This window comes from Octopus bimaculoides, chromosome 11, assembly GCF_046866305.1.
Source record: "Octopus bimaculoides isolate indiv1 chromosome 11, ASM4686630v1, whole genome shotgun sequence".
NCBI classification, from domain to species: Eukaryota; Metazoa; Mollusca; class Cephalopoda; order Octopoda; family Octopodidae; genus Octopus; species Octopus bimaculoides.
Window position 1 is genome coordinate 83539680 of NC_142938.1, and position 27050 is coordinate 83566729.

Here is a 27050-nt window from a genome sequence, read left to right on the forward strand (position 1 = left end):
ATTTGATCACAAGCTTGATGATCAATGTCCACCTAGGGTTAAACAACTGTGCATTTAGAAATGCTGTGATTCAGCTATAAAATGTAATGACTTAACCTTTTATAGGGTACAGGATATTGGGTAAAGACCCCCTTTGGTCATGAGTGACCGTGGGATTGCACCTAGAAAGTTACTCCCTGAGGCACAAGCCCAGGCCAGGTTGTTTGTGGAAGACTAATCATTCCAGCCCCCTCCTCTCCATGCCACCAATGGCACCCAAGGGAAAAGCAAAGGGGCTGATACAGCTTGGCACCAGAGACATCGCAACTCATTTCTAGAGATGAGTGAACTGGAGCAATGTGAAATAAAGAGTCTTGCTCAAGAACACATCACATAGCCTGGTCTAGGAATCAAACTCACTACCTCATGATTGTGAGCCCAATGTTCTACCCACTGAACCATGCGCCTTCACTAGTGAGTTGGTTCTACTGGAAAACTAGTATTATATATATATATAGCTTCAGATCTACCCATACCTTGTATGTAAAATTGGGTAGATGGAAACTGTATAGAAACCCAACAGTTCTATTGCATGTGCAATCCAAGACGTAGAGCCTGGTCTCACTGATTCTGTCTGTTAACCGTTTTCCATTCAGAACATTCTGTCAAATGTTATGGTTATTGATTCACATTATTTTGAGTTTGTATTTTCTTGTAACTTCCAGATTTTGATTATGTGATTGCTTATTTTTAGACTGACATTGTAGGGTAGGTGTAAGAGGCTGAATCTGGCCAGTTTAAACATAAAACAGGTAGAATGATTTGGCCAGATATTTTCAGTTTAAATACTAAAGGGTTAACAATAACATATCTGTGGAACACTCAGCCACTTCCTCATTTATTCAGAAGCAGTTAATTCAGTTGATTTTCATTATCAAAAAGCTTAGGGATGTTGTGCACAACATATTTGTGAAATGTGTGTTTCAAGTGTTTAACCCTTTCATTACCATTTTTCTGCTGAAATACACTGCCTTGGTTTCAATTAATTTTGAAAATAATGAAGAATTTATAAACAAAAGAAAAAAAGAGTTACTATTGATCTGGTGTGTGGAGTATGAATTAGCATGAAATTTTAATGGAAGCTTTTAATTTAAATAAAACCGTTTTGTTAAGGTATTTCTTTTGAAAAACACGAACTTTGTTTCAATTTAATTTAGAAAATAATGAAGAATTTAGTAAAATAATTTTGTTATTATTAAGTCCGTGTTTTGGACATAAATTAAAGTGGGATTTTTATGGAATGTTTTAATTTAGATCTCTCTAAAACAGGGGATTTGTATCATAGAAGCAGGTTTTGTCTCAGGTGGGTTGGTATCAAAAGGATTAACCTTTTCTAATCAAATTTTTAATGAAATACACTTATCCTTGTATGTTTCAGTCGATTTTCAAAATAATTTACTCAGATTTAATAAAATAACAAATATTTTCATTGTTAAGTTGGTGTCTTCAAACACAAATTAGGAAAATAGTTCTGTGATAAAATTCTGATGTAAAATATTAATTTATATGTGAACACTTTAAAATAGATATTAAGTATTATAAAACCAAAGATGGCCTTAAATGGTTTGATATTAGCAAGGTTGATTAATTAATTATCTGAACATTTCTAGTAAAATTAAATCCTGAATAATTACTGCTGCTGTACAGAAAGACATTTTAATAGCATCCAGAGAAAGATCACTAACTGATTGGCACATCTACATTCCAGCCTTTGGCCCAGATGTCTTGTCTGTTTCTTTTTCTGCTACTTCATTGGCTTTTGCTCCTAAGAGTTGGCAATTTAAGTGCTACTTCCACTTAGGTACTCCCAATTCACTTGAATCTTTGCATCCCGTTACTTAAATTGTGTCCAACTATCCAGGTCCTGCACTAACCACTACACCCTGTTTTTCCATTGCAAAATGCTGATCCTCTGGAATTTCCTATCTGTATATCTTATCGTGTTTTTCTTACAGTCATGGATTTGCAACAGATGTACCACATTCAAGTTTACTCATTTAATTTCATACATGACTGAACTGTAAATAATAACAGAGTTCCCCTATCAAACCAGAGTAACAGTCTCTGCCATTGCTTTCTCTCAATCTACACCCTACAAGCACATATCTTCCTCCTATCACTCTCCACTCCTTTTCTACACAACCACTTCTCCCAAGTACTGACACCACACCTAATTCTCATTCACATTATACCACATGCCAAAGGAACTCCTGACCAAAATCTCTATAAAGCCAGAAAGGAACAAAGAAAACCACTCTGCAAGATGACAGCTGAAACTTCAAAGTCACTGTCAAACTTTTCCTTATGAAAATTTTAGTGCGTATGTGTGCACATGCATACGTGTGTGCGCACACATGCACGTGTGTGTGAACTGTGTAAATGTGCATGTGTGTATATCTTTGTGTTTATTCCCTCACTACCTAACAACTGATGTTGGTTTGTTTACATCATTATAACTAAATTTGGCAATAAGAGAATGATTGAATACATGTCAGACTCAATATAAGTCCTGAAGTGGCTTTGTCCAGCTAAACCCTTCACAGTGGTGCTGCAGTATGGCCACAGTCTAATGACTGAAACAAGTAAAAGAATTGTATTTGGTTTTTATTTGAGAAATACTGTGACCCTTCTAAAAATCCTGCCCCCTTTTATGATCTCCCAAGGACCCAAAGAGAGTGTTAGGGTCCAGGTTATGAAAACATTGCACTAACTGACCCAAGAAATGCTTTTTTTTTTTATTTTTCATCTTTTTAAAATGTCAGTTAAAGATGAATTTTGATATTAAAGATGAATTTTGTTTTTTTTAATAGTTAACATTTTGTTTTTTGTGAAATCACAAAAAATATAACAAGTCTGTCAGAATTCTAAACCCTAACCCACTTATGGGTCCCCTTTGCTCTGAAACCCAAATTCCTGATTTAAACTGAACAAGATTGAAACCTTCTATCAAAATTTCATGTCAGTTTTTGTTTCTTACAACATTTTTTAAAGTTAATTGAAATAAAGGTTGTATATTTCGACAGAAATATAGTAAAAAAAAACAAAAGAAGGGGGTTAAGATATATGCTGTCTTATATAGGTTTTATTTTGTATTTATTTGTTGTCTCTTGAACTAATCCCTTCATTAACAATAAACTTACAGATGAAGAGTAAAGAGAAATGACATTGCAGAATAAACAAGACCATCTCTCTCTCTCTCTCTCTCTCTCTCTCGACCCCCTCCCTCCCACTTTCTTTTGCTAACAAAAGGAAAATATGAAATATTTGAAATGAGAGCAGCATTTTTCAGTTTTTCACTCTATTTCTGTTTTGCCAATTCCAAATTGTTTACAGGCAGTGAGTTACAAGAATATAAGAAAGCTTGTCAATTTGAGAAAGTTAAACAAGAACTTGACTACGAAAAAAGCCGAAATGTTCATTTGGAAGAAAAATGTCAGTCGTTAGAGAAGCGAAGGTAGATATATTTCAATTTTGCCTTTTGTTTGTTTTTGTTTTAACTAAGATTTAGCTATTAATTATTTTTGAAATAATTGACCAAAAAGGAAAAGGGCTCTGGAAAAGGGCTCTGACTATGGACCATGAACCATTTTTTGTTTGTTTCATTTTTGTAATTCATAAATAGGGGACACAGTGTAATGATTTTAGGATGTGTGGAATTCAAGAATTTCCCAAAGGCATTTGGGGGGTAATACTCCAGCTTGGCCACACTCCAGTAACTAAAACCAGTAAAAAAAATAAAGCAAAACATTAACAACTGGGAACTATATATGAGTTAAGGCCCACAACCCTCGATTATCAAGAACTCAGCCCTTTACTATGACATTAGCTCCAGAAATCTAATGGTCACTGCTTCCTGTTAGGCACACTCATGGCTGTGGGGTAATTAAAATTGATTTGTAACTACATGTCTTACTGTTCAATCCCACCATGTAGCACTTTGGATAAGCATCTTCTGCCATAGACTCAGGTCAATGAAAATTATGTGAATTAAATTTAGTTTTTCTACGTTATGAGTTTAGAGTGAGAATTATTTGAGACAAAGTTTTGTAATTTGATGCCTTTCCTATCATCAACACTTAACCTGTTTTTCAAATAAAGGATTATTTTTAAAATTCGATTTTTCTGTCAATGTAAATATATTTTGTTTTTGTTTAATTTGTTCAGAAGAAAAGTGCAACGGAGCAAATCTGATGCAACACATCACGTTTCACCAGATGAGACAGACTCCAATGAAGTTAAAGATCGTTCCCTTCCAACAGAAGATCGAGAAGGTAACAAACTATTCATTAGTTTCTTTTCAATTCTTTCTTTTCTTCTTTTGTAAGCCAGAGTGACTGGTAGAGTTAATCAATCACTTTGTTTAACATACCAGTCATATTGTGGGCCATATTGGTTGAGGTATGTTTGATTTAAACCATTATTTGATTTAACACTGCACTTGGTCCTTGCCTTTCATCATTTTATGGTTGATAAATAGATTAAACATTCATTCATACCCACACACATACATATGTGCATACACACACACACACACACACACACACACACACACACACACACACCCACTTCACTGTCTAAAGTAATTCAGTTTTAATTTTTTTTTAATTCTTCATTTACAGTTGTCAATGACTTGACTGATGTAAATTCAATTGGTCCCAAGACGCGCTGGCAACGGATTTGGGATGCGGTTGTTGATCAGATCTCTGAAGTCATCAACGATTTCTCTGAAGTTCCAGAACCAAATCCGGAAATTGATTCTGATGGAGATCCTTTAACTGTCCGAAAGTAAATCCACATCAATTTTCTTTCATGATTTTTTTTTCTCCATTTTGTATTTATAAAAGAAATCCTTAAAATGTCTTTTATATTTACAATTCTGATAAGTAATTCACTTGGTAGAAATGATGTTTTAAATATTTTACAATATCTAATTTTATTTCTTTTTGGTTTGACATTAAATGCTACTGGGACCAATTTTTTATAATTTCACCATTCTTATTGGATTTATAAAGTAAAGTAGTGAGTAAATGGATCTCTGTTGGTTTTAACAAAGAGCATCCAGTTGTTTTGATCAACTGGACTTCTTGTTCATTGAATTAGCAAATAAATAACTGAATATTCCATAGACACACGTATATGTTTAATGTAATTCTCTGATAGAATCAACATGACTCAGTGCATAACAAGCTTGGACCTTTGAATTACAGGTTCAAACCATCTGCTAGGTTTCTAAACACATTCCATAAAAACCCAATTTTATTTGTATGGCTTGGGTTGACCCAAAGTTATAGTAAATGATACTTGCTTTGACCCCTATCCAATAGTGATGGGTAAAAGTGTATAAGTTAAGCACCCATGTCTGTCGAATAAGAAGTTTGCTTCCCAACCACATGGTTTCATGTCCAGTCCCACTGCATGGTCCCTTGGGCAAGTGTCTTGTAATATAGCTCCAGGCTGGCCAAAGCCTTGTGAGTGAATTTGGTAGACAGACACTGAAAGAAGCCCATCAAATATGTGGTGGGGAGGAAATGTCCATTGTCACTACTTGACAGCCAGCGTTGGTTTGTGTACATTCCCATAACTTAGCAGTTTGTCAAAAGAGGACTGATAGGATACATACCAGACTTAAAGAGAAATAAGTACAGGGAGTCAATTTGTCTAACTAAACTCTCGAGGGTAGTGCCCCAACATGGCCACAACTCAGTAAATGACACAACTAAAAGATTAAGACCCCAATAATAAAAAATGCTATGAGATTCACCTGATTTGATTTGAATTTCAATTGATTCTCTCAGAAATAAATGTAAAGCTTTGGGAAAGAGAAACTCAGAAATATATTGATTTCCTTTACAAGAAACATTGTGTGATAAATCGAGTTGATTGTGTGTTATTTTAGTTGTTGTTGGTGTTGTTGATGTCACTATATCATGTCTCTCAGCGATTACTAAATGATGTCTGTGCATTTCTATATAGAAACCGTTGTCATTGTGATGTCACCATCATCACCACCACTTCCATCATCATTATTGTCATCATTAGCGTTGCCATCGTCATCACAACCACCACCACCACCATCACAACCATTTGGTAACCAGAAACTGAAAGAAGCCTGTCATGTATATACATATATATACACATATATATACATATATATACACACACACATATATATATATATATATATATATATATATATATATATATATATACACACACACACGCACACATGCATACAATAACTGCATACATACATATACATATGCTTGTATGTATAAATGCGCACATGTGTGTGTGTGTGTGCACGTCTGTTAGTGTATGTGTGTGTGTGTGATAGTGTCTCCATGACATAATGGGTGTAAATGAACACGGAAAATTGTACGAGTGGTGTCCTTCATTTGTATTCTTCCATGAAAATATGTCTGACAAGAAGAAAATATTATCTGACTTGGCAACAGGTGAGGTTGGTGACAGGAAGGGTATCTGGCCAGTGAAAATCTACAAATCTACCTCAAAAAATGCCAAGTAACCTTGGCGAGCATGAGAAAATGCATGTCAAGATGATAATGATGTATATATGTATACATATGCATGTACATATATATATATATATATATATATATATATTTTCGCCATGAACGGTTTGTGTTTTTAAACGGAATGTATTTTTTCTGATGTTATATCTGTTCCTGAATGATGTGTAAAGAAATTTTTATTTAAGCATCTTAATGAATTCTTTATACTGAAATATATATTGAAGAAGATAAATATGTTCTTTTGAATTTATACGTTTTTTGCGTCGTAACTCCTTTATTATTATTAATATAACCAAAAGGATCGATTCTTGTTCACTGTCGTTTTTTTCTGCTATTTAGGTGATGATTTTTTAAGTTAGCTTACCAATTATTTTTGTTGGTAGTTAATTTATAATATATTGTTATATATATATATATATGTGTGTGTGTGTGTGTGTATGTGTGTGTGTGTGTGTGTGTGTTATTTAATAACCATCAAATATGTTTTTATGTGCTACTATTAGTTTCATGTGCTGAGGACATGCCAAAGTGTGTTTTATGACATATCTGGTATTCCGGCACAATCATCAGACACTGCCCACATGGCATAACAAACTAAAAATGGAATAAGAGAAGTGAGAAAAGGCAAAAAGGAAGTATATATAAAAGGTAGAAGGTTGAAAATCCAGAAAACAAAGAAGAATCAAAATAAGGAAAAGGGAGAATAAGAGTTATTTATAACGGATTGTGAAAATGTAAGCTATACATAGTTGAAATAAGAACTCTAACTCACAGCTGAACTGTAGATCCGAAATTTTCAGTGGGTGTAAGCATATGCCTAAGTTCCTGTTGATGAACTGGAAAGTGCCTACCTACCAGATTGAATAAGTGTACCATAGGCTCTAAGTCACTATCTTTTCAGTCTTATATTTTTACAGTCTAAGGGAAATAACTCTTATTCTCCCTTTTGTTTCTTTCTGATTTCTTTTTCATTTTCCACCTTTTATATATATACTTCCTTGCTGTTGCTTCTTGCTTTTTCTGTTGTCCCATTTTTAGTTTATCATGCTACGTGGGCAGTGTCTGATGATTGTACTGGAAAACCAGGCATGTTTTAAAACACTGTTTGGCTTGTTCTCAGACCATGAAACTAACAGTAGCACATAAAAACACATATTGTGTTCATTAAATAATATTTATCTCTCACCAGATGGAGTACTTTTTTTGTTGATCTTACCATCACGGAACAGTACAATACATACATACAAACATGCATGCATACATACATACATACATACATACATAACAAAATACTTCTGCACAATTTCTGTCTGCAAAATGTTTTTTATCATTCATTGTTGGGCAAACTGAAGCTAGAAAAGAAGAAACTAGTCCAACCCTTTTAGCATTCAGATTATTCACTCAAATGTAACGGTTATTTGTACATACTGTTTTGAAGTGATCATGCATTGTCTTATAGCTTTGATCTTTAGAATGACATTATCAGGCAGGTGTGAGAGGCCAGACCTGGTCAGTTGGAGCATAAAACAAGGAGAATATTTTGGTTGATATGTTAAAGGGCTGAAGTACTATGCAGTGGGATTAAACCAAGAAGCGCAGTTGCAAAGGAAATTTCCCAACCACTCATCATCTCTCCAAGCACTTCACATTTGAAAAGATGCAATATTTAATGTAGGAATTTTAAATATTTAATAAAGAAATAATATTTCAGATATCAAAAGAGAAAACAACATGGATGGTTTGTTTTTCCTTTTCCATCCTGTCGTCATTTGTCAAATCAATATTGAAAGTATTTTAAGTCGATGACAAGTGGATTAGAAAGAAACGTTTTCTTTTGCTGGAAATTGGCAGGAGAATCGACAATGGTAAAAGTGAAATCATCATCATCATTATTACCATCATCCATTGTCACCATCATCATCATCAACATCATTTGATGTTTGGTTTTCATGCTGGTATGGCTTGGATAGTTTCACATGGTCTGATGATTGAAAGGACTGCCTCTTGTACCAATGTCTTCTTCAACATAGTTCCCATGGATGGATATCTTTCTTAATGTCAACCCCTTTCTGCAGTGAACTATGTAGGTGCCTTTTTTTTCCTTCAAAGGACCACCTCTTGTGATGATTGCCTTGTAACTTACAAGGTGAAGAGCCGAATGTGGCCTTCATAACTGAGGGGAAAGGGAACAAAGGGTGGGTGATGGCATTTCAGCCAAGGGAACGATAAGTAAGAGGGGGAAATGGGGAGAGTATGGCAGAGAAGGGGCGTGGGGGGAAGAAGGGACTAGCGACACAATTAAGAAAAAGAGATTGAGATGAAAATAGCAATGATAAAGCAAACATTGAAGAATATTATACAAGAGATTGGATGGAGAAAAAAAAGGGATGGGTATTCCAGAGTAACCTTTTCAGGTAATGAAGGAATGACAGAAACAGTGACAGGAAACCAATAAGAAAATGAGAGTCTGGAAATTTACTAGTCAGTAGTAGTAGTAGTAGTAGTAGTAGTAGTGGTGGTGGTGGTGGTGGTGGTGGTGGTGGTGGTGGTGGTGGTTTTTATACTCATCATCATTGCTATCATTATGGTGGTGGTGGTCATAGTAGTAGTAGTAGTTACAGTTGATGTTTATTTTTTTCTCAAAATAATTTTCTTCTGTTCTATTTCTTCAGGCTAAAGAATAATATCACCCGGTTTGGTAAGTACATCAAACATCCAACATTTCCATTGGATATCCTTCTTTTTCCCTTCTGTTTCTGCTGCCCCCTTTTGGGGCAAACATTTATTTGTGGTTTATTTTACAACCTTTGTGGTTTTATGGTCAGTCCGACTGCATGGTACCTTGGGCAAGTGTCTTCTTCTGTAGCCTCAGGCTGACCAAAGCTTTGTAAGTGGATCTGGTCACTGGAAGCTGAAACAAGTCTGTCATATATCATCATCATCATCATCGTTTAGCATCTGCTTTCCATGCTGGCATGGGTTGGATGATTTGACTGAGGACTGGCAAGCCAGGAGGCTGCACCAGGCTCCAATCTGATCTGGCAGAGTTTCCACAGCTGGATGCCCTTACTAATGCTACCACTCAGAGAGTGTAGTTGCTAACAATAACGATAATCCATGTATATTCCATCCATGGGTTCTTATTACTATATTTATCCTACATTATATCAGCTTGGTGATCCCCCACCACCAACAAAGAAAAAAACCCATAAAAACTTGTATTGCAATTTGGTATCAGGCTGTAACCAACATAATAAAATACGAGCTTTTATATGCATATTCAAAATGTTTCCCATAAACAAACTTAAAGAATATATACATATATATATATACACACACACACACACACACACACACACACACACACACACACACACACACACATTTTTATATATGATTTTTATCATATATAAAAAAGATGATGATGATGATGGTGGTGGTGACAAGGACAATAATGTAAATGCATTTGGAATTTATTTAATTGAATTGTAGGCTGCAAGTGTGGCTGTGTAATTAAGAAGTTTGTTTTGCAACCCCAGTTCAGTCCCACTATGTGGTACCTTGGGCAAGTATCTTCCATGATAGTTCCAGGCTGACCCTAACCCTCATGAGTGGATTTGGAGGAAAATAACTGAAAGAAGCCTGTTGTGTGTGTGGGGGGTCTTTTTGTGCTATGTTTGTGCCACACCAAAACTTGACAACTGGTGTTGGTTTGCTTACATCCCTGTAATTTAGTGGTTTGGCTAAAGGAACCAAAAAAATAAGTACCGAGGTCAACTTGTCCAACTAAACTCATCAAGGAGCCCCAGCATGACCACAAACCAACAACAATTTTAGACCCAATATCATCATCATACAAGTGATGTCCATTGTTTCACATCTTCAATGAAAGCATTTTCTCACCATCGGCAATTATTAGTTTACTTGGAAAGAGGTGAGGTTTGGAGACAGGAAAGGCATCCAGCTGTTGCAAGTCTGCCTCAACAGATTCCATCTGACCCATGTAAGCTAAAATGATGATGATGATGGTGGTGGTGGTGGTGGTGATTGCATCCTGTTCTTTTTTCCTGTTTCCCACCCATCCTTCCTCCTACCTAATTGAAAGATATCAATAATGAGTTTACTGTGTTTATTCTAACTTGTTACCATGGCAACTGTGTTTCATCTAATGGCTGCTGATAGCAAAATATGTAGGAGGTAGTCCGATAGCTACCACCCGTCGTTGGAATAACTGTAATAGAATATCATGTTGATAAGCTCCAAAGACACTCCGGTTGCGACCATCCCATCTATTTTTCATTCATATATATATATCTTTGATGTCTATAACAATTATTCTGTTTGATGTTTTCTATAATTGTTGTTTAATGCTAGATTAGTTCCGTTTGTACAGCCAAACGATGTTCCAGCCATGACCATCCCATTAAACACAGTATACCTGTCTAGTATTATATTACATAGTGTATTCCAACTATTTTTCATTTGGCTTTATGTACCTAGGACTACATATTCAGTGTGTCAACTTTCTAAAGTGGTAGAGCAGAGCTTGAAGGTATTTTGCTTTCTGTTTCTAGCAGCTAAAGCGACCAGGTAGGGGCTCCTTCAAAGTTGTCCGTACTAATGTAAACATGTCTATTAAATTGATTGTCACTACGCAATACACTTTACAGGTAAAAACTTTCTTTCTCTATAAATAAACAATGTGTAGATTTGTTTGGACTGTTAAGTGGTGAAACAGATTGTATATACATACACATATTTATATACATATATACGTAGACACATAAACATACATGTATTTGCACGCAAGTATATATATATATGTGTGTATATATATGTGTGTGTGTGTGTATGCATGTATGTGTGTGCATTTATGTAGATAGGTGCAGGTATGGCTGTGTGGTTAACAAGTTTGTATATCCCAACCACATGCCTTTGGGTTCAATCCCACTGAACAGCACCTTTGACAACGTATTCCACTATTGTCCTGAGTTGGCCAAAGCTTTGTGAATGGATTTGGTAGACCAAAGGAAGCTCACCATGAGTGCGAAGGTGTACGAGTATGTGGAGGATGTTATTGTCTCCTTAACATTGCGTGATAGTCATGGCGATCACTTCATTTCCAATTTTCCATGAGAACATGTCAGGTCATGGGGGGGGGGGGGGGTAACTATCACCTTACTTGGAAACAGGTGAGGGTTGGCAACAGGAAGGGCATCCAACCATCCAAGCATAACAAAGTAGATCTTAGAACAATGATGATGAGGATGATGATGATGACTGGGTTGTTGTGAAGAGCGAGTGTTTTTAGGATATTATAGTAGCAATGTACTGGGAAGTTGTACATGGGTGATTGGAAGCAGGTTTTCATGTAGTCCCTTGGATAGGGTAAAGCTCTTTTGTAGCAACACACTGCACCCTTCTCAAGTCCGAGGGGTTTTTGCTTTTAATATTCTTTTTTCTTTTGCATGGGTAATGCTGTGTGCAACCTGCAATGAGGCAAACTTCACTGTTTTGTATTCTCTGTGGTTCACTCTGGAGAGATTTGGGTCCTGGTAAGACTGGGGTTGTCTCGATGGCTTTTAGTGTATCTTCTGATTACTCTTGATGTTGCACCTTTCTCATAGCTAAATATGGTCCCTCCAATTGCTCACAGCATTCATTATGTTACTTTCTATGCTCTGTCTTCTCTTTTATGAATATTGTGGAGAAAGTGGATGTAATTTCTAGTGCTTTTTATTTTATATGTGTGTGTGTGTGTGTGTGTGTGTGTGTGTGTGTGTGTTTATTCTGAATAGGAGGATAGAAATCGATGTTCTCTCATGTTGTTGGTAATAAGGGAGTGGTGGGGGTCAGTGAGTTTGGTTGGTGCTACTTTGAACCTGTAGTTGTGGAGAATCGGACAGCCTCACTAGTGCTGGTGCCATGATAAAGTGCACCAAGTAAACGCTATAGATTATTGGCTGGTCGTTGGGAATGGCATGTAGCCATAGAAACCATGCTAGAATGAAACAGACAGGAAAAGATGTGCTCTTCTCGTTCATCTGGGAAGGTTGGGACTCTGAATGAAAGCTGATTCCTATTGGGACAATCCATCTGACCTGTGTGGCCTGGAAACTGATCATGAAATAATGGTTAAAACAATGATGATGGTGGTGGGTAGGGATGCAGAAAGGTAAGTAGGTGGGTTCACATGGATACAGTTCTTCACAGTTTCCATCCACCAAATTTCACTCACAAGATATTTATCAACCCATCAGAAGAAAATGCTTGCATAAGGTACCTTACCGTAGGATTGAACCTGAGAAATACATGTCTGTAAAACAGGCTTCTTAACCACATGGCTACCATAAAAATAATATTAAATAAACAAATAAATTGGTTCGAAGGAAGGACACTGCTCGAAATGTCAATTGGATAGCTCGTCTGATTGGTTATCTCTGTTCCATGGGTCTGTTACATCAGCAGAGCTATCAAATAACCACAACAACAACAACTGTTGCAACTATGGATGCTGCAATTTCGATAACAACAACATTGGATTTTTTTTGTTGTTTTTTTTAAGCAAGTTAGATGCTTTAAACAAATTTTCCATAATGAATCTTCCGGGTGGATTTCCCTCCATGATTTCTCTGCAAATATACCCGAAACAATATTAATAGTTTATTAAACATTTCCATGGCATCAATCCAGAGATTAGCGTCTATATTTGTGAATGCAAATAGTTTCCAAATTCCATTGAGATTCTGGATGCATGCCACTCCTCTGTTGCTAACCATTAAAGTGCAACGAAGATTTTGAATAATTGTATTCAATTTTCAAACTTCAATATTCTTTTACATTTTATTCTTTCATTTGTTTACTCTTTTAATGGTTCAGAACATAGTATGTGGCCATGCTGGAGCGCCACCTTTTAGTGGGGGATGGTCAGTGGTTCATAATGAGCTTCAGTACAATGGTACTTCTTTTAGTACTCGATGTTCGTTGAATGACTAAAGTACATAACTCAGGCATTGGGGACACACACACACACACAGGTGCATATATATATACACACTCACATACACACTGATGCATGTATACAAACATACACACACACATATATCTATATATACATAAACACATGCACACATACACATACTCACACATTCAGCGGCACATATACACACACACATACACATATGCACACACACACACACACATGCAGATGCATATATATATATATATATACACACACACACACACATACACACTGATGCACATATACAAACATACACACATATTTATATATACATAAATGCATGCACACACAGATGCACATATACACACATTGACACACATACATATATTTATGCACACACACACATATTGTAGCAGTGGTGGTCATTTTATTGTTCTTGTTAAGTTCTTTTCATGTAAAACATATTTACACGTTAGGTCTCTGTACTTCATGGAACCAAACATGTTTAGAGATTACATTTTATAAAAAAAACAACTTCAAAAGATTTACGAATTTGTCTTTCAAGATTCTTGATATGAAATAGTGTGTTGAAACAGATATTGTTATACTTGGGGATGGTCATATTTGGTTGATCAAACAAACACCCATTGTATATTTGGCCTTCACTTCAGCTCTATTATTATTGTTATTATCCTTTTAGTTTCTTTTTGTCTTAAATCTTTCATCACACATCCTTATGTCTCCGTGGGGTAAAGAGTTGTTGAAGAGGTCAGAGAATGTCAGATATCATCTTCATCATTTTAACGTCCACTTTTCCATGCTTGCATGGGTTGGACAGAATTTGCTGAGGCAGATTTTCTACGATTGGATGCCCTTCCTACTGCTAACCCTTACCTATATTTATTGCTTTACTTTCACCTTTTCCATGCTGGCATGATGGACTGCACAAAACTTATTGCTACTGTATTCTACAGCCAGGTGCCTTTCCTGTCACCAACCCTTACTTCTTTTGCTAGTCAGATACTTTTATACCAGAGGTTTTTACATAACAATGTTTCTAAGCTGCAGAACATAGAGTTAAGAAAGGACAGAAACCTGATATCACCACCATTTAGATGGTGTCCTTCAACGATACACAGAGGAAGAATGTTGTCACTAAGGCTTTAGCAGAGTATAACACATTATGAGGATGATGGTTGCATTGGTGGAGGCGGCAACTGTGGTGGCGGCGGCCTGGCAGTGGTGGCAGCAGCGGCGGCTGTTGTTGTTGTTGTTTCAGCATATTCTTTGTTTTGGGGTTGGAATATACACAACCCACCATCAAGGATATGTATTTATAATTTATTATTTTGATTGTTTATGATGGAAATGTTTTATATAAACCTCCTGAAACTACATTGAAACTGGAGAAAGTTACCATCAAAGCAAGAGAGATGGCTTTGAATGCTTACAAGATAGTAACTCCTATTAAAAGCACCCAAACAATGCCGTTCCCTTCTATGGCCCATAATTTGTTGTGAAGAGTAAAGTATCCACAGTTTCAGTCTGTAACTCTTCCTCGGAGAGTCAGGAAGTAAGAAACTGAAGTGGTGTCCCTTTGGTTCCAGATTGAATTCATTGTGTTACAAAGATTTTCAAGTTAAGGGGCATAGAGAAGCACATTCTAACGAATACCATTTTTTCAGGTACTTTCAACAGAAGCAACGCTTTTGTAAGCATTTGTGCCAATTCTCTGGTCCAGGGTTAACATATTCCATTGCTCACACTAGTCGCAGGGATTCTAAACAAAGATCATGCGTCTTCTCTTTCCTCTTCTGTGGTTCAAGTCAAAAATTTTCAAATTACTCAATGGTTCATACAATGAATACCAGTAATTTGTTTGGGGGATCATTCATTAACTGTGTACTTAGAAGAAATCAGTATTAGACAGGCATATAGCATGTTATACTGCATATAAGTTGACATTTGAAGTAAAAATGTATCTCAGAAAGGGGTTTAGGGACTTTTTGAAGGCTTTTTTGTGTTTTTTTTTTTATTTGCTTGATCTTTGGAGGGAGGGTCAGTACCCAATATCAAAAACTGGTAAAAATGACGTCATTAAGGATCTGCTTAAAGGACTTTAAGTCAACAGCTGTAGGAAAGATATGAGCTGAGGAAGGGCATTTTTTGTGGGGTATTGAACATAAGATGGCTGATGGAAGGAGTAAAAATGTGATAGCTGGTTACAATTGAAAAAAGGTACCCAAAACCAGAAAGCTTCAAAAGTTAGAAGAGGGCATTGTAGTTGCAATAGAAAAGACAAAGAAAGAAGACAGCATTCCTATGAGAGGCTGGAGTATGTCTTTAAGTGACTTTCTGCCAACATGTTGAATAACTTTCCTCCACATATGACCTTCTCCATTGATTCATTGTCATCCATTTATCCTATAATTTTTCTTCCATATTTCATTCTGTAAAGCACTTAGATGAATTTAAAGACTGGTTATCTTTAGAAAAACTTGTACTGACTTTATATCAATACAGAAGCAGGAGATGTGCCAACTCTATTGATGTTCTGCTCCGGGCTGTTATCTATCAGCTACACTGAACAAAACAAAATGAAGATTCAAAAAGAAAAACAAAAAAAGTCAAATATAGTTTTTGTAATTCAAATATGTTCTCCTGGGTATATTAACATCAACTTAGAATATTATCAGAGACTTAATCTTAGTTAAAAATCAACAATAAATAAATTCTTTGTGCTTAGGAAATGTTTTCCAAAAACATTAGGGAATCAAATATATTTTTAGACATGTCTGATAACTTGTAATTATTCATATACAATGATGATGATGATTTGGTCTCCCACCATATTTTATCTCCTCTCTGCATTCTGCATGGAATTCTTACCAAAGATTCCTTTATGATTCTTAGCTTCAGCAATTGTTATTTAGCCTTAGGCTAGCCTGCCCTGATCAAGCATGCTTATGATCGGTGGTATTTGAACTTCCAGTTAAAAGGGATATATATATATATATATATATATATATATATATATGTATATATATATTGCTGGACTCAAGAAGGCCCTTGCTCCACACCATAAGTGTTAAGGTCACTCCCATTGGCCCTGTGTCAGTGCCACATAAATTGCATTTGTGCTGGAGTCACATAAAGGCACCCATGCAGTGCCATATAAAAGAAGCACCCAGTACACTCTGTAAAGTGGTTAACTTTAGGAAGGGCCTCCAGCTGTAGAAGCCTTGCCAAATCAGACTGGAGTCTGGTGCAGCTCCCCAGCTTTCTAGCTCTGGTCAAACCATCCAACTCCTGACAGCATGGACAATAAATGTTAAATGATGATGATGATGATGATGATTATATATAGATATATATATAAATAAAGTAAAGACTATTTGGCAATATAATGTGTCTGTCCTGGAAGGGACAATTGTTACTATTGTTTAGCACCAGGAAACATTGTTTCCAGCTGGTTATGTGACACAATATCTGTGTCTTTATATTTTTAAATAGGGAGTCCAGTACTCCCGTCCAGCACAAAACAGAAACCTAGCCAAGCAGCTACTCTGTTTAAAGATATATATATATATATATATATATATATATATATATATATATATATGTATATATATATATATATATATATATGGACACTGAATCTCTACTTGCGAAGACCTGTTGAGGCAAGTGAAATCGAAATCGAGTTAAATTTGACACTTAACTCCACTTGCGAAGACCTGTTGAGGCAAGTGAAATCGAAATCGAGTTAAATTCGACGACTGGTACCCATGCCAATGTCGTCTCCTTCATTGGGACATGAAGCTCAGCTTGTGAAGACTTATTGGGGCAAGCGAAATCGAAATCGTGATGGCACCTGTGCCCAGCGTCGTTTTTCTGGCACTTGTGCCCGCGGCATCTGTAAGGACTTTTCGAGCGAGATCGTTGCCAGTGCCCCTAGACTGGCTCTTGTGCGGGTGGCACATAAAACACACCATTTTGAGCGTGGCCGTTGCCAGTACCGCCTGACTGGCCTTCGTGCGGGTGACGCGTAAAAGCACCCACTACACTCTCTGAGAGGTTGGCGTTAGGAAGGGCATCCAGCCGTAGAAACTCTGCCAAATCAGATTGGAGCGTGGTGTAGCCATCTGGTTTCACCAGTCCTCAGTCAAATTGTCCAACCCATGCTAGCATGGAAAGCGGACGTTAAACGATGATGATGATGATGATGATATATATATATATATATATATATATATATATACCTATATATGTAAAACAAAAGATATGTGTGTGTCTGTGTGAGTGTGCATGTGTGTGTGTTTATGCATGTATGTGTGTGTGTGTGTGTGCGTGTGCATTTGTATCGATGGTCATGTTTACATTTATGTCCCATAACTTAGTGATTCAACAAACAGATTTCAAGAAAATGAGCATGTGACTAAAAAATATGAATTGGCGTTGATATGATTGACTAAACTCTAGTGCTCCAGCATGGCCAAAGTCCAATGACTGAAATGAGAACCAAAAATTATTTTTAAAAAATCAAATAAAATACTCTTCTACAGTTTTAAATAAACATATTTTAAACGTTTTGATATAATTTTAAGGTAGATTTGTGTTTCCAATAAATACTGCTTTCAATAATCCTATAATCCGTATTCATGAAGACAACTTCATAAAGTTTGCATGAAAAAATTATTTTACAGTTTTCATAATAAAAATGAATAAGTAAGAGTTAGGTTTGTGCTCCACATTATTAAGTTTGACTAAAGGCAATATTTTGCTGTCTTTTTGTAGGTGCAGTTACACAACCAATTATGAACACAATGCGTGGTCTGAAAAATCTCATTTCATGGAAATCACCTTCATATACGCTTTTTGTTTTCACTGTGAGTAAATTACAATCAGTGTTTTGTTTTTTGTTTTTTGTTTTTTTGTAATTTGTAAATGCTTTATTGCATTATTTTAACATTTGAATTACATTTCTTTGTAATTAGTAAGTGTGGATGTGTGGATTTTTATTTGTTTTCAATTTGATTCTCATGATTGTGTGGTTAAGAAGCTTACTTTGCAATTGTGTGTTGTCAGGTTCACGCCCATGATGCAGCATGTTCAACTAATGTCTTCTACTATGACTCTTGAAGTCGACCAATGCTTTTTAAGTGAATTTGGTTGCATAGTTTGTATATGTGTGTGAATGTACTTGCATGTATGTGAGTGTGTGTGTGTGTTTGTGTTTATTCATCCACCTCCACCACTTGACAACCAGTCTTGGTTTGTTTACATCCCTGTAATTTAGTGGTTTGGCAAAAGAGACCGGTTGGAATACCAGACTTAAAAGATAAGTACTGGTGTTGATTTGTTTGACTAAGCCCTTCAAGGTGGTGCCCCCACCATTATGGCTGCAGTCCAATGAATGAAACAGGTAAGAGATAAAAGCTCTTAATTTATTAATCATAGATAATCACCTTGTGTGTCAGCTTGAATGTCTTACTCAGCAACCGTTAAGAGGGCTAAACCAGATTTCCTGGATATCTTCTCTCTTACATCACACAGAAATGATATTTGGAAACTTGAGAGCTTTACCAAAATCAAAAGTTTTGTTCTGGACATGAACATTTTTGACTAATATCTGGCTTTTTTGTATCACATATTTATTCTGCAGTGGTTTGGCAGAATTGTTAGAAAGAAAATGCTTTGTCATCTTTGCCTTTCATCCTTTCTGAGTCAATAAAGCAAAGCACCAGTCAAGCATTTTTGGAATCGGTGGTATTGAAGTGATTAGCTACTTCCCCAAATTTCAAACCTTAATTAGAAACAATTATTGAAAAAAAAAACCCACTTCTGAATTTCTTTCTCATTTTCCATGGAGAATTCAGTTCAAACCTCACTTTAAAGATTCTCCTTAAACAGTGAAGTTTGAAAATATTCTGTAGAAGTCCCAATAAGCAGCACTAAACCACAGACAATACGTAATGCAAGAAAAGAAAGCCCATGGCACTGCTTTATAAATGCCAGCTTAACAATTGGCGGAATCGTTCATAGAAGACATACCTGCTTCTTTTAGTAGCCTTGACTACAACACTACGTACGATTTTCATTTTTTTTTTTTTTTTATAAAGGCAAACAAACCATCGAAATGCATAGACTAATGATCTTTTACTGCTATTATTAGCACTGGAGAAGGCAGCAAGCTAGCAGAATCCTTAGCACATCAAACGAAAGGCTTAGAGACAGTTCTTCCAATTGTTTACATTCTAAGTTCAAACCCAGCTGAGCTCAACTTTACCTTTCATCCTTTCAGAGTCAATAAGATAAAGTACAATAAAATAAAGTACAGGGGGTTGACCATTCCCTCAGAATTGTTGGCCTTGAGCCAACATTAAAACAGAATTATTACCAGTGGTGTAATGATAAAGAATGGGTATCGAGGTTTGCTGCTTTTAATTCCAGATAATAATACTTTATAGTTCAATTCTAGACTTGCAAACCAATAATGGAGATATTCTTCTTCCGTTGCTCAGTCTGAAGAATGCGGCAATGGCCGTAGTCTTTGCAGACTCTCCAAGACTGAATTTACATGCATCAACCTTCGTTTGATCATTCAGCCTGTTAACTAAGGTGGTGGTGGTGGTGGTGGTGGTGGTTGTGATGGTGGCAGTTGTGGCAGCAGCAGTAGTGGTGGTGGGGATATGGTGGTGTTGGAGTGGTTGTGTTAGCAGTGGTAAAGGTGTGAGGATGGCTACAAAAGTGGTAGTAGTGGTGGAGGTAGGAGTGATGACTGTAATGGTGGTGATAGTAGTATAGTGCTGGTGGGGGTGATGATAATGAAGAAGGTGGGTGGTGTCGTTGTGGCCATGGTAGTTGTGATGCAGCTGATGACACTGGCCACACCAATTGGACTAAACATTGAATTCAGGATGATGCAACATTCAAAAGAAATTCTTGTTCTTTGAGACTTCTCCTCTATTCTCCGCAGGTCTACATATACTCAGCTTGGTATGGTCTGCTGCTTCCTTTGTGTCTGTTCCTCGTTTTCTTCCGCCTTTCCATCAGTTACATGCGATACAGGTAAGTTCCAATCAACCAATGGCTGATCACCATTTTATCGAATCAATTCTCTTCATTTTAACCCTTTAGCATATGAGGCCCAAATATTCTAATGGATTTATGTTCAAACTGGCCAGATCCAGCCTCTCACACATACCTGACAAAGTCATTTTAAAAAATAAAGAAAAACATTACCAAAATCTCAAAGCTGTCTCATAACGCACGATTAATTTGAAACAATTTGAATAAATGAGCATCACATTTGGCAGAGCTAAAGAAATTTATTCTATTGTAAGAATTCACAGATCTCAGATTGGTGTAAGTACAACTGCATGATTACAACATTTGCTTTCCAATTATGCAGAACTAAATTTGGATTCATTGCACAACTGCACAGCTCCTTCAGCAAATGTATTCTACCAAAGTAATTGGGTCACTTGAACCCATGTAAAGAAAATTTGGCACACAGGAATGAGTTGTTAGTTATCTCCCTTGCTTCTTACTTTCAAACGCCTCTAGAGGGAGTTTTTATCAACACGTTGCATGGATAATCTCAATGGTTTTAGGCTTAATATATTACATGTGTGTGATGCAATTTGTATATAGGGTGCAGAAGGTTCCCTTGACGATGCACTTTCTGTCAACCATGTTTCTAATATACAAGATCAGCATCACTGAATTACTTCATACATGTGCGTGTGTGTGTGTGCATGTTTAAAAAGATAACAACTTTCCAACCGCATGGTTGTGGGTTCAGTTCCACTGCAAAGCACCTTGGGAAAATACACTATCTTTGCTTCTATTGATAATAAAAAATTTAGCAATAAAAGTATGTCATAATTAAGCTAGGGTTTGGAACATAAACTTGAAATTCTCTTGAAGGTTCTAATTCTATCATACTGGAAATTTGTATTATAGAACCAGGGGCAATCTTGAGTAGGTTGCTATCAAAAGAGTTAATTGTCAAGGTATTTCCAACAAGTGAATCTTAATTAGTCAATCAAATGACTTTTGTTAGTGTGTAGCTAATAGCTGACAAACGCTTTTCTCAGATTTCAGCTTCTGTGTATTTTAATTGCATTCATTTGGAACAATCCAGAATTATTTCCAACTTTTATGTCAATTATATTTTCTTGTTTCTTTTTTGTTTTGTTTTTTTCGCTATTTTTCTTCGAACCTGTGCCAGAGGCTGGAATATCAACCTTCATTATTTAGATCCAGGGGAAATTGTCAATGTAAGTACACATCATTCTATTTTAAAGTTAAATTTAAATTTGGATATACTGATGGACGGACGGACGGCTGGCTGGCTGGCTGGCCAAGTGGTTGAGCAGTTTGCTTTGCAATCATGAGGTTCTGGATTTGGACCTACTGCATAGCATTCGGACGGTGGGGCATGAGTTTTTAAGTGTTCTGGCCAATTCATTCCTTGTGGGAGGAATTAGATAGCCAGAGACTGTGTAGGAACCAGTCCAGTGGAATTATATCAATAACTGAAAGACCTGGCTAGCTTTGTTACATGTTATGTGATGCTGATTCTTCATCAGAAATACATTAAGGACACATGTGTCTGTGGAATATCCAACCACTTATACATTAATTTAACAGGTTGCATTTTCAGTTGAATAAAACACTGATTTGCCCATCCTTTTCAACGATGAATGAGTCATCATAAATTTACTTGTATTTCTTTAATTTAGCTTCCAATTAACCCGTTTTTGTATCTATTTCCCTCTCTCCTATTTGCTGGTTCTCTTGTTCTTTGCCTCTTTCTTTTATCCCTCTTTTTCTTCTCTTTCTCATCTCTCATGTCTCTGTTGAAGTCCTTTAATACCAGATGTACATAATATAACTACAATATGACACATATAATTGTAATACAACATGCATAATAATTCGTACATAACATATGCATAATATAGCTTCATTATCATCATTTAATGTCTACTTTTCATGCTGGCATGGGTTGGACGGTTTGACAGGGGATGGCCAGGCTGGAGCCTGCACCCGACTTCTGTATCTGTTTTGACAGAGTTTTTACAGTTGGATACCTTTCCTAACCCTAACCCAGCAGAGTAATATAACAGAACTCATACATGTAAAGCATGATTTGTTGAAAATGTAACATCAGCGACATCATTGTACTCCTAATTAAAACTCTTTTTTTTTTTCTTTTGGTTCTTTGTAGGAATCAGATGATAAAGACAAAGGAGTTTCAGATAAATTCAGTGTTGTTCTTCAAGTGGCTAAAAAAGTGCAGGTATTCATGATATTTTGATATCATTCATTGATAAACGTCCGTGAGTCCATAGACATCATTCCTGTTTTACTTAACTTTCCAATTTCTTTTCAACTTTCCAATTATTTACACTTTGGTGGCAAATTGGCAGAATCATCAAAGTCTTGGATAAGATGCCTCACAGTATTTGTTTCAAATCTCTTGGTTCTGAGTTCAAATCCCACCTAGACTGACTTTGTTTTCCAGTTTTCAGGGGTCAATGAGATGAGCCGGTAGAATCATCCACGTGCCTGGCAAATTGCTTGGCTTCCCATTCAGAGTTCAAATTCCGCTGAGATCGAATTTGCCTTTCATCCTTTTGGGATCAATAAAACAAGTATTACTCAACTACTGGGGTCGAGGTAATTGATTTCCCCTCCCCTTAAAAGCTGTTGACCAAAATTTGAAAACCATTTTTCAAGGGTCAAGTACCTATCCAGGGCACTGGATTAGCAAAACTGTAACAATGTCATACCAGACATCTTGTGATATTTGCTCCAGTTCTTTGCATTCCGTGTTCAAATAGCCCCATGACCGATATAAATATTAGTCATAAGAATATGTTGCCTGGTTTCATAGCATCACCTGATCTTTGGGTATCTTTAGCTGAATCCATCATGTTGCAAGCATTAGGGTTGCAAGCCCCTGGCTTGAGGATACCTCCCTCCCTCCACCAGTCCCAGAGGTTCTGAAAAACAGTTATGGCTATTGCCTTCTCTCCAGACCAAAAGGATATAAAAAAATAATTTTGAACAATTTACTCTCCAATCGTCATGAAGTGTTTTATTCCTAATTATATAATTATACAAAACTGGATTTTAATTAGTTTCTTTTATTTCCAAATTAAAGTTAATAAACAGACGATACTACATGTGTTAGTGTGTCATGGATAAGAATGTTATTATTAGTTTCAAAACAGAGGTTCCTAGTTCAAATCACTGTTGGATCAGATGGAATATGATCTGCTACAACTAATCATGTAAACTAGTACTACCTGTTTCATGATCAGTCTGACCCTGGGTATGTTGAGGGTGGATAGACACTGGGACAAGACAAAAAAATTACCTGCTTACAAGAGTAGATTAATTCCACATGGAGCCAATGGGATTTCACAAAACCTACAAAAGGAGTGGGACTTCATTAAAGCTTCTGAAATTGGCATTGCTGACTGTTTTGGCAAATGCTGCATCTGGTCACCTCTCTCTCTCTCTCTAACAAAAGGAGATGCAGTTGAGAGAAGACCTTTGATAAGCATGAAGATCATCTCTGGAGGCTGAAGTCGGTCCCAGCTAAGATTATCATCATCTCATCGTTTGAAATATTTCTAAAAACACATGCAGACCATTACAGTTTGAATCCAGTTTGACAAGCATTTTTGCAAATTAGACAATTTTGATCAAATGTAAATATTGTAAAGAATATCAGTAAACAAAATATTTACTGAATTGTTGACTGACTTCTATATGAGAAAAAGCATTGTTGCCTTAGCTTCTAATGTCCAGGGTATTTTTCACTGGAAACACTGAATCATGCCAAAACATTGGGTCTTGCAATCCACCAGCATTCTGAGTGAAACCCTGTATTTTTAGCACTTAAGACTCTTGGAGAAGTTTCTCTGAGATGATATATATTTCTACAAGAGCTATATATATATATATATATATATATATATATATATATATATATATATATATATGCCAGGGAAAAGCACCACTGATGCCATATTTCTAGTGAGACAGCTGCAGGAGAAATACCTAGCTCAAGATAAACCTCTGTACCAGGCTTTCATTGACATGGAGAAAACCTTTGACAGGGTCCCCCGATCCCTTATCTGGTGGTCAATGAGGAAACTAGGGATAGATGAATGGTTAGTGAGAGCTGTGCGAGCCATGTACAGGGACGCTGTCAGTAAGGTGAGGGCTGGAAACGAGTACAGTGAAGAATTACAGGTAGAGGTAGGGGTCCACCAAGGTTCAGTCCTCAGCCCCTTCCTATTTATCATAGTCTTCCAGGCAATAACACAGGAATTTGGTCAAGAACTGAGCCTTGGTTTATAAAAGATTTTTTTTTTTTGCGCTAACTGGTGACCTTGAGTAGGTTTATCTTTTCTCCTGTGGGAAACAAGCTCTGCTTTGCTATGTGTTATCAATCCACAGTCACCACAAACAAAATCATTTGAAGAAGGTTATTGTTGGTTTTATCTGCTTAAGATTTACACAATTCTGATCATGATGCTTCTAGCTCCTCGCTTGGAACCATTTTATACCAGTGAAACATGTTGTTCTCCATTTGTTCTGCTTTTCAGCAAGATCTTCCCGAGAGTCAAGGTCAATATTACCACACTTGAAGTCATTTTAAAGATTATCCTTGTTATGTAAAGGGGACAACCTAAAGAGTGTTTGTTGTTGCAAAGCTGACCATAGAACAACTGTTTGTGGAGTCTATGGTCTTTCAATTGAGCCAAATGTCCCCCTGTCCATCTCAACTTCCTTAGGAACGCTTTGATACCAGTAATGAATTGGCTGAAAAATTGTTAGTCCAGTTAAGACAATAAAACACAGCAACAAGAGACTACCTTTATATTGTTCAATGTAAATTCCTTGATAGACACCTTCTACTAATCAAAGAAGCTGCCAACAAATGGTGGGGAAGCATTCATTAACCTGAGAGCACAAGGAAGAAGGAATATTATTTCAATTTCCTCAATGCACATTAATATGTTTCTAGGTATTGTTTAAATTTGTCATGTATTAGATAATTTACAACGAATTTACCTGATGATAAATTATGTCTATTAATTTGGTGATTAACCATTTCCATTCCAGAATACATTAGGTGTACTTGCTGATACTTTAGAAAAAGTGAACAGGTTAGTCTCAGACTTTCGCTTTACCTTTTCATTTCTTTCTTAATAAAGATTCTTTCTGATTATTTCTTTCAGCATTGTTGTCCAATCAAACACTTCATTATGGTTTGCTCATTTCTAAAAAACATTGACCTGTATATATTGATCTCTCTCTCTCTCTCTCTCTCTCTATCTCTCTCTCTCTTTCTTTCTCTCTCTCTCTCTCTCTCTCTCTCTCTCTCTCTTTCCTCTCTTCTCTTCCTGACAAAGAGTCATGCTTGTAAAGTTCCTGGCTTTGGGCAAAAGGAAATTTTATCTAATATATTCCCCTCTCAAATTCACACACTTATTGCAACGGTCCTTAAGTTTTTCTAATCCCTTTAAAAGAACTCGGAAGGTTGGGCCTCCAACCAGGCCCTCATGCAACACCCTTAAAGCCAGGAACTTTTCAGCCCCACCCCCCATCCCCCGTATGTACACACCTATATATAGATATATAGTTAGATAGATTAATACATATACATACACACACACATATGCACATGTACACACACACACTCACACACATGTTCATATGTATATGTCAGGCAGGTGGGAAGGTAGACAGGTAGGCAGTCATGCATGCAGGTGTGGCTGTGTGGTTAAGAAGTTTGCTTCCCAACCACACGGTTTCAGTTTCCATCTTATTACACAGCAGCTTGGGTAAATGTCTTCTATAATCTAGAGTTGAGAAATGCATTGTAGCTGAGATTTAGCAGTCAGAAACTGTGCTGAAGCTCATAGTGTATAAATGTATTCTCTGGTTCAGAAATCTGACCAATTTCTACCTAAGAATGACATCCAGTCAGCCAAATGTGTTACCATTTATCTCTCAAAGACTTAAATTTATTTCGGTTTTTGGACAACAGTGAGGAAGAAAAGCAATGCTTTGTGTTCAAATGCTATTTTGGGAGTCAAGTGGAGTTTGGTTTAGCCATTTGTCTTTCTAAGAGATCAATAGAATAAGGGGAAGTATTGAGGAGTAGCAGTGGTGGTGGCGGTGGGGTGATAAAAAAAAAAAAAACAACTACCCCACCCCCACAAAAATGGCCTTATGATTATGTAAGAAATAACAACAACAATAGTCATGACTGTAATGGTGGCGTTGGTGGTGATGGTGTAAGTAATTGGTAGTGATAGTGGTGGCAGGGACGATGGCAACGGTAGTTGTAGTAGTGGTGGTGGTGGTGGTGGTCAGCGAGCCGGCAGAGCTGTTGGCATATGACAGAGAAAATGCTTGACTGCATTTCGTCCATTTTTACATTCTGAGTTGGAATTCTGCTGCGGTTGGTTTTACTGTTCCTC

At 36.6% G+C, this 27050-nt stretch overlaps 1 protein-coding gene and 1 long non-coding RNA gene across 9 annotated transcripts in view; one reads left to right on the forward strand and one right to left on the reverse strand.

The window, feature by feature from the left end:
- Positions 1–27050, forward strand: part of LOC106878525 (GRAM domain-containing protein 4) — a 182881-nt gene that overhangs the window by 95017 nt on the left and 60814 nt on the right. For all 7 annotated transcript variants that reach the window (XM_052971959.2, XM_052971961.2, XM_052971962.2 and 4 more), the window contains exons 4-12: positions 3373–3493; positions 4204–4310; positions 4659–4824; positions 9245–9270; positions 18331–18422; positions 20513–20604; positions 21770–21818; positions 22772–22843; positions 25687–25730. In XM_052971959.2, coding sequence (XP_052827919.1) covers positions 3373–3493; positions 4204–4310; positions 4659–4824; positions 9245–9270; positions 18331–18422; positions 20513–20604; positions 21770–21818; positions 22772–22843; positions 25687–25730 — 769 coding nt within the window. The remainder of the gene's footprint in view (positions 1–3372; positions 3494–4203; positions 4311–4658; positions 4825–9244; positions 9271–18330; positions 18423–20512; positions 20605–21769; positions 21819–22771; positions 22844–25686; positions 25731–27050) is intronic.
- LOC106877906 (uncharacterized) overlaps positions 10036–27050 on the reverse strand; it is a 93006-nt gene continuing 75991 nt past the window's right edge. Inside the window, exon 7 of one of the 2 annotated variants that reach the window (XR_016243743.1) lies at positions 10036–13204. This is a non-coding gene — a long non-coding RNA (uncharacterized LOC106877906). Of the gene's footprint in view, positions 13205–15547; positions 16117–27050 lie in introns of those variants that run through there. The other variant, XR_016243742.1, reaches the window with a different exon arrangement.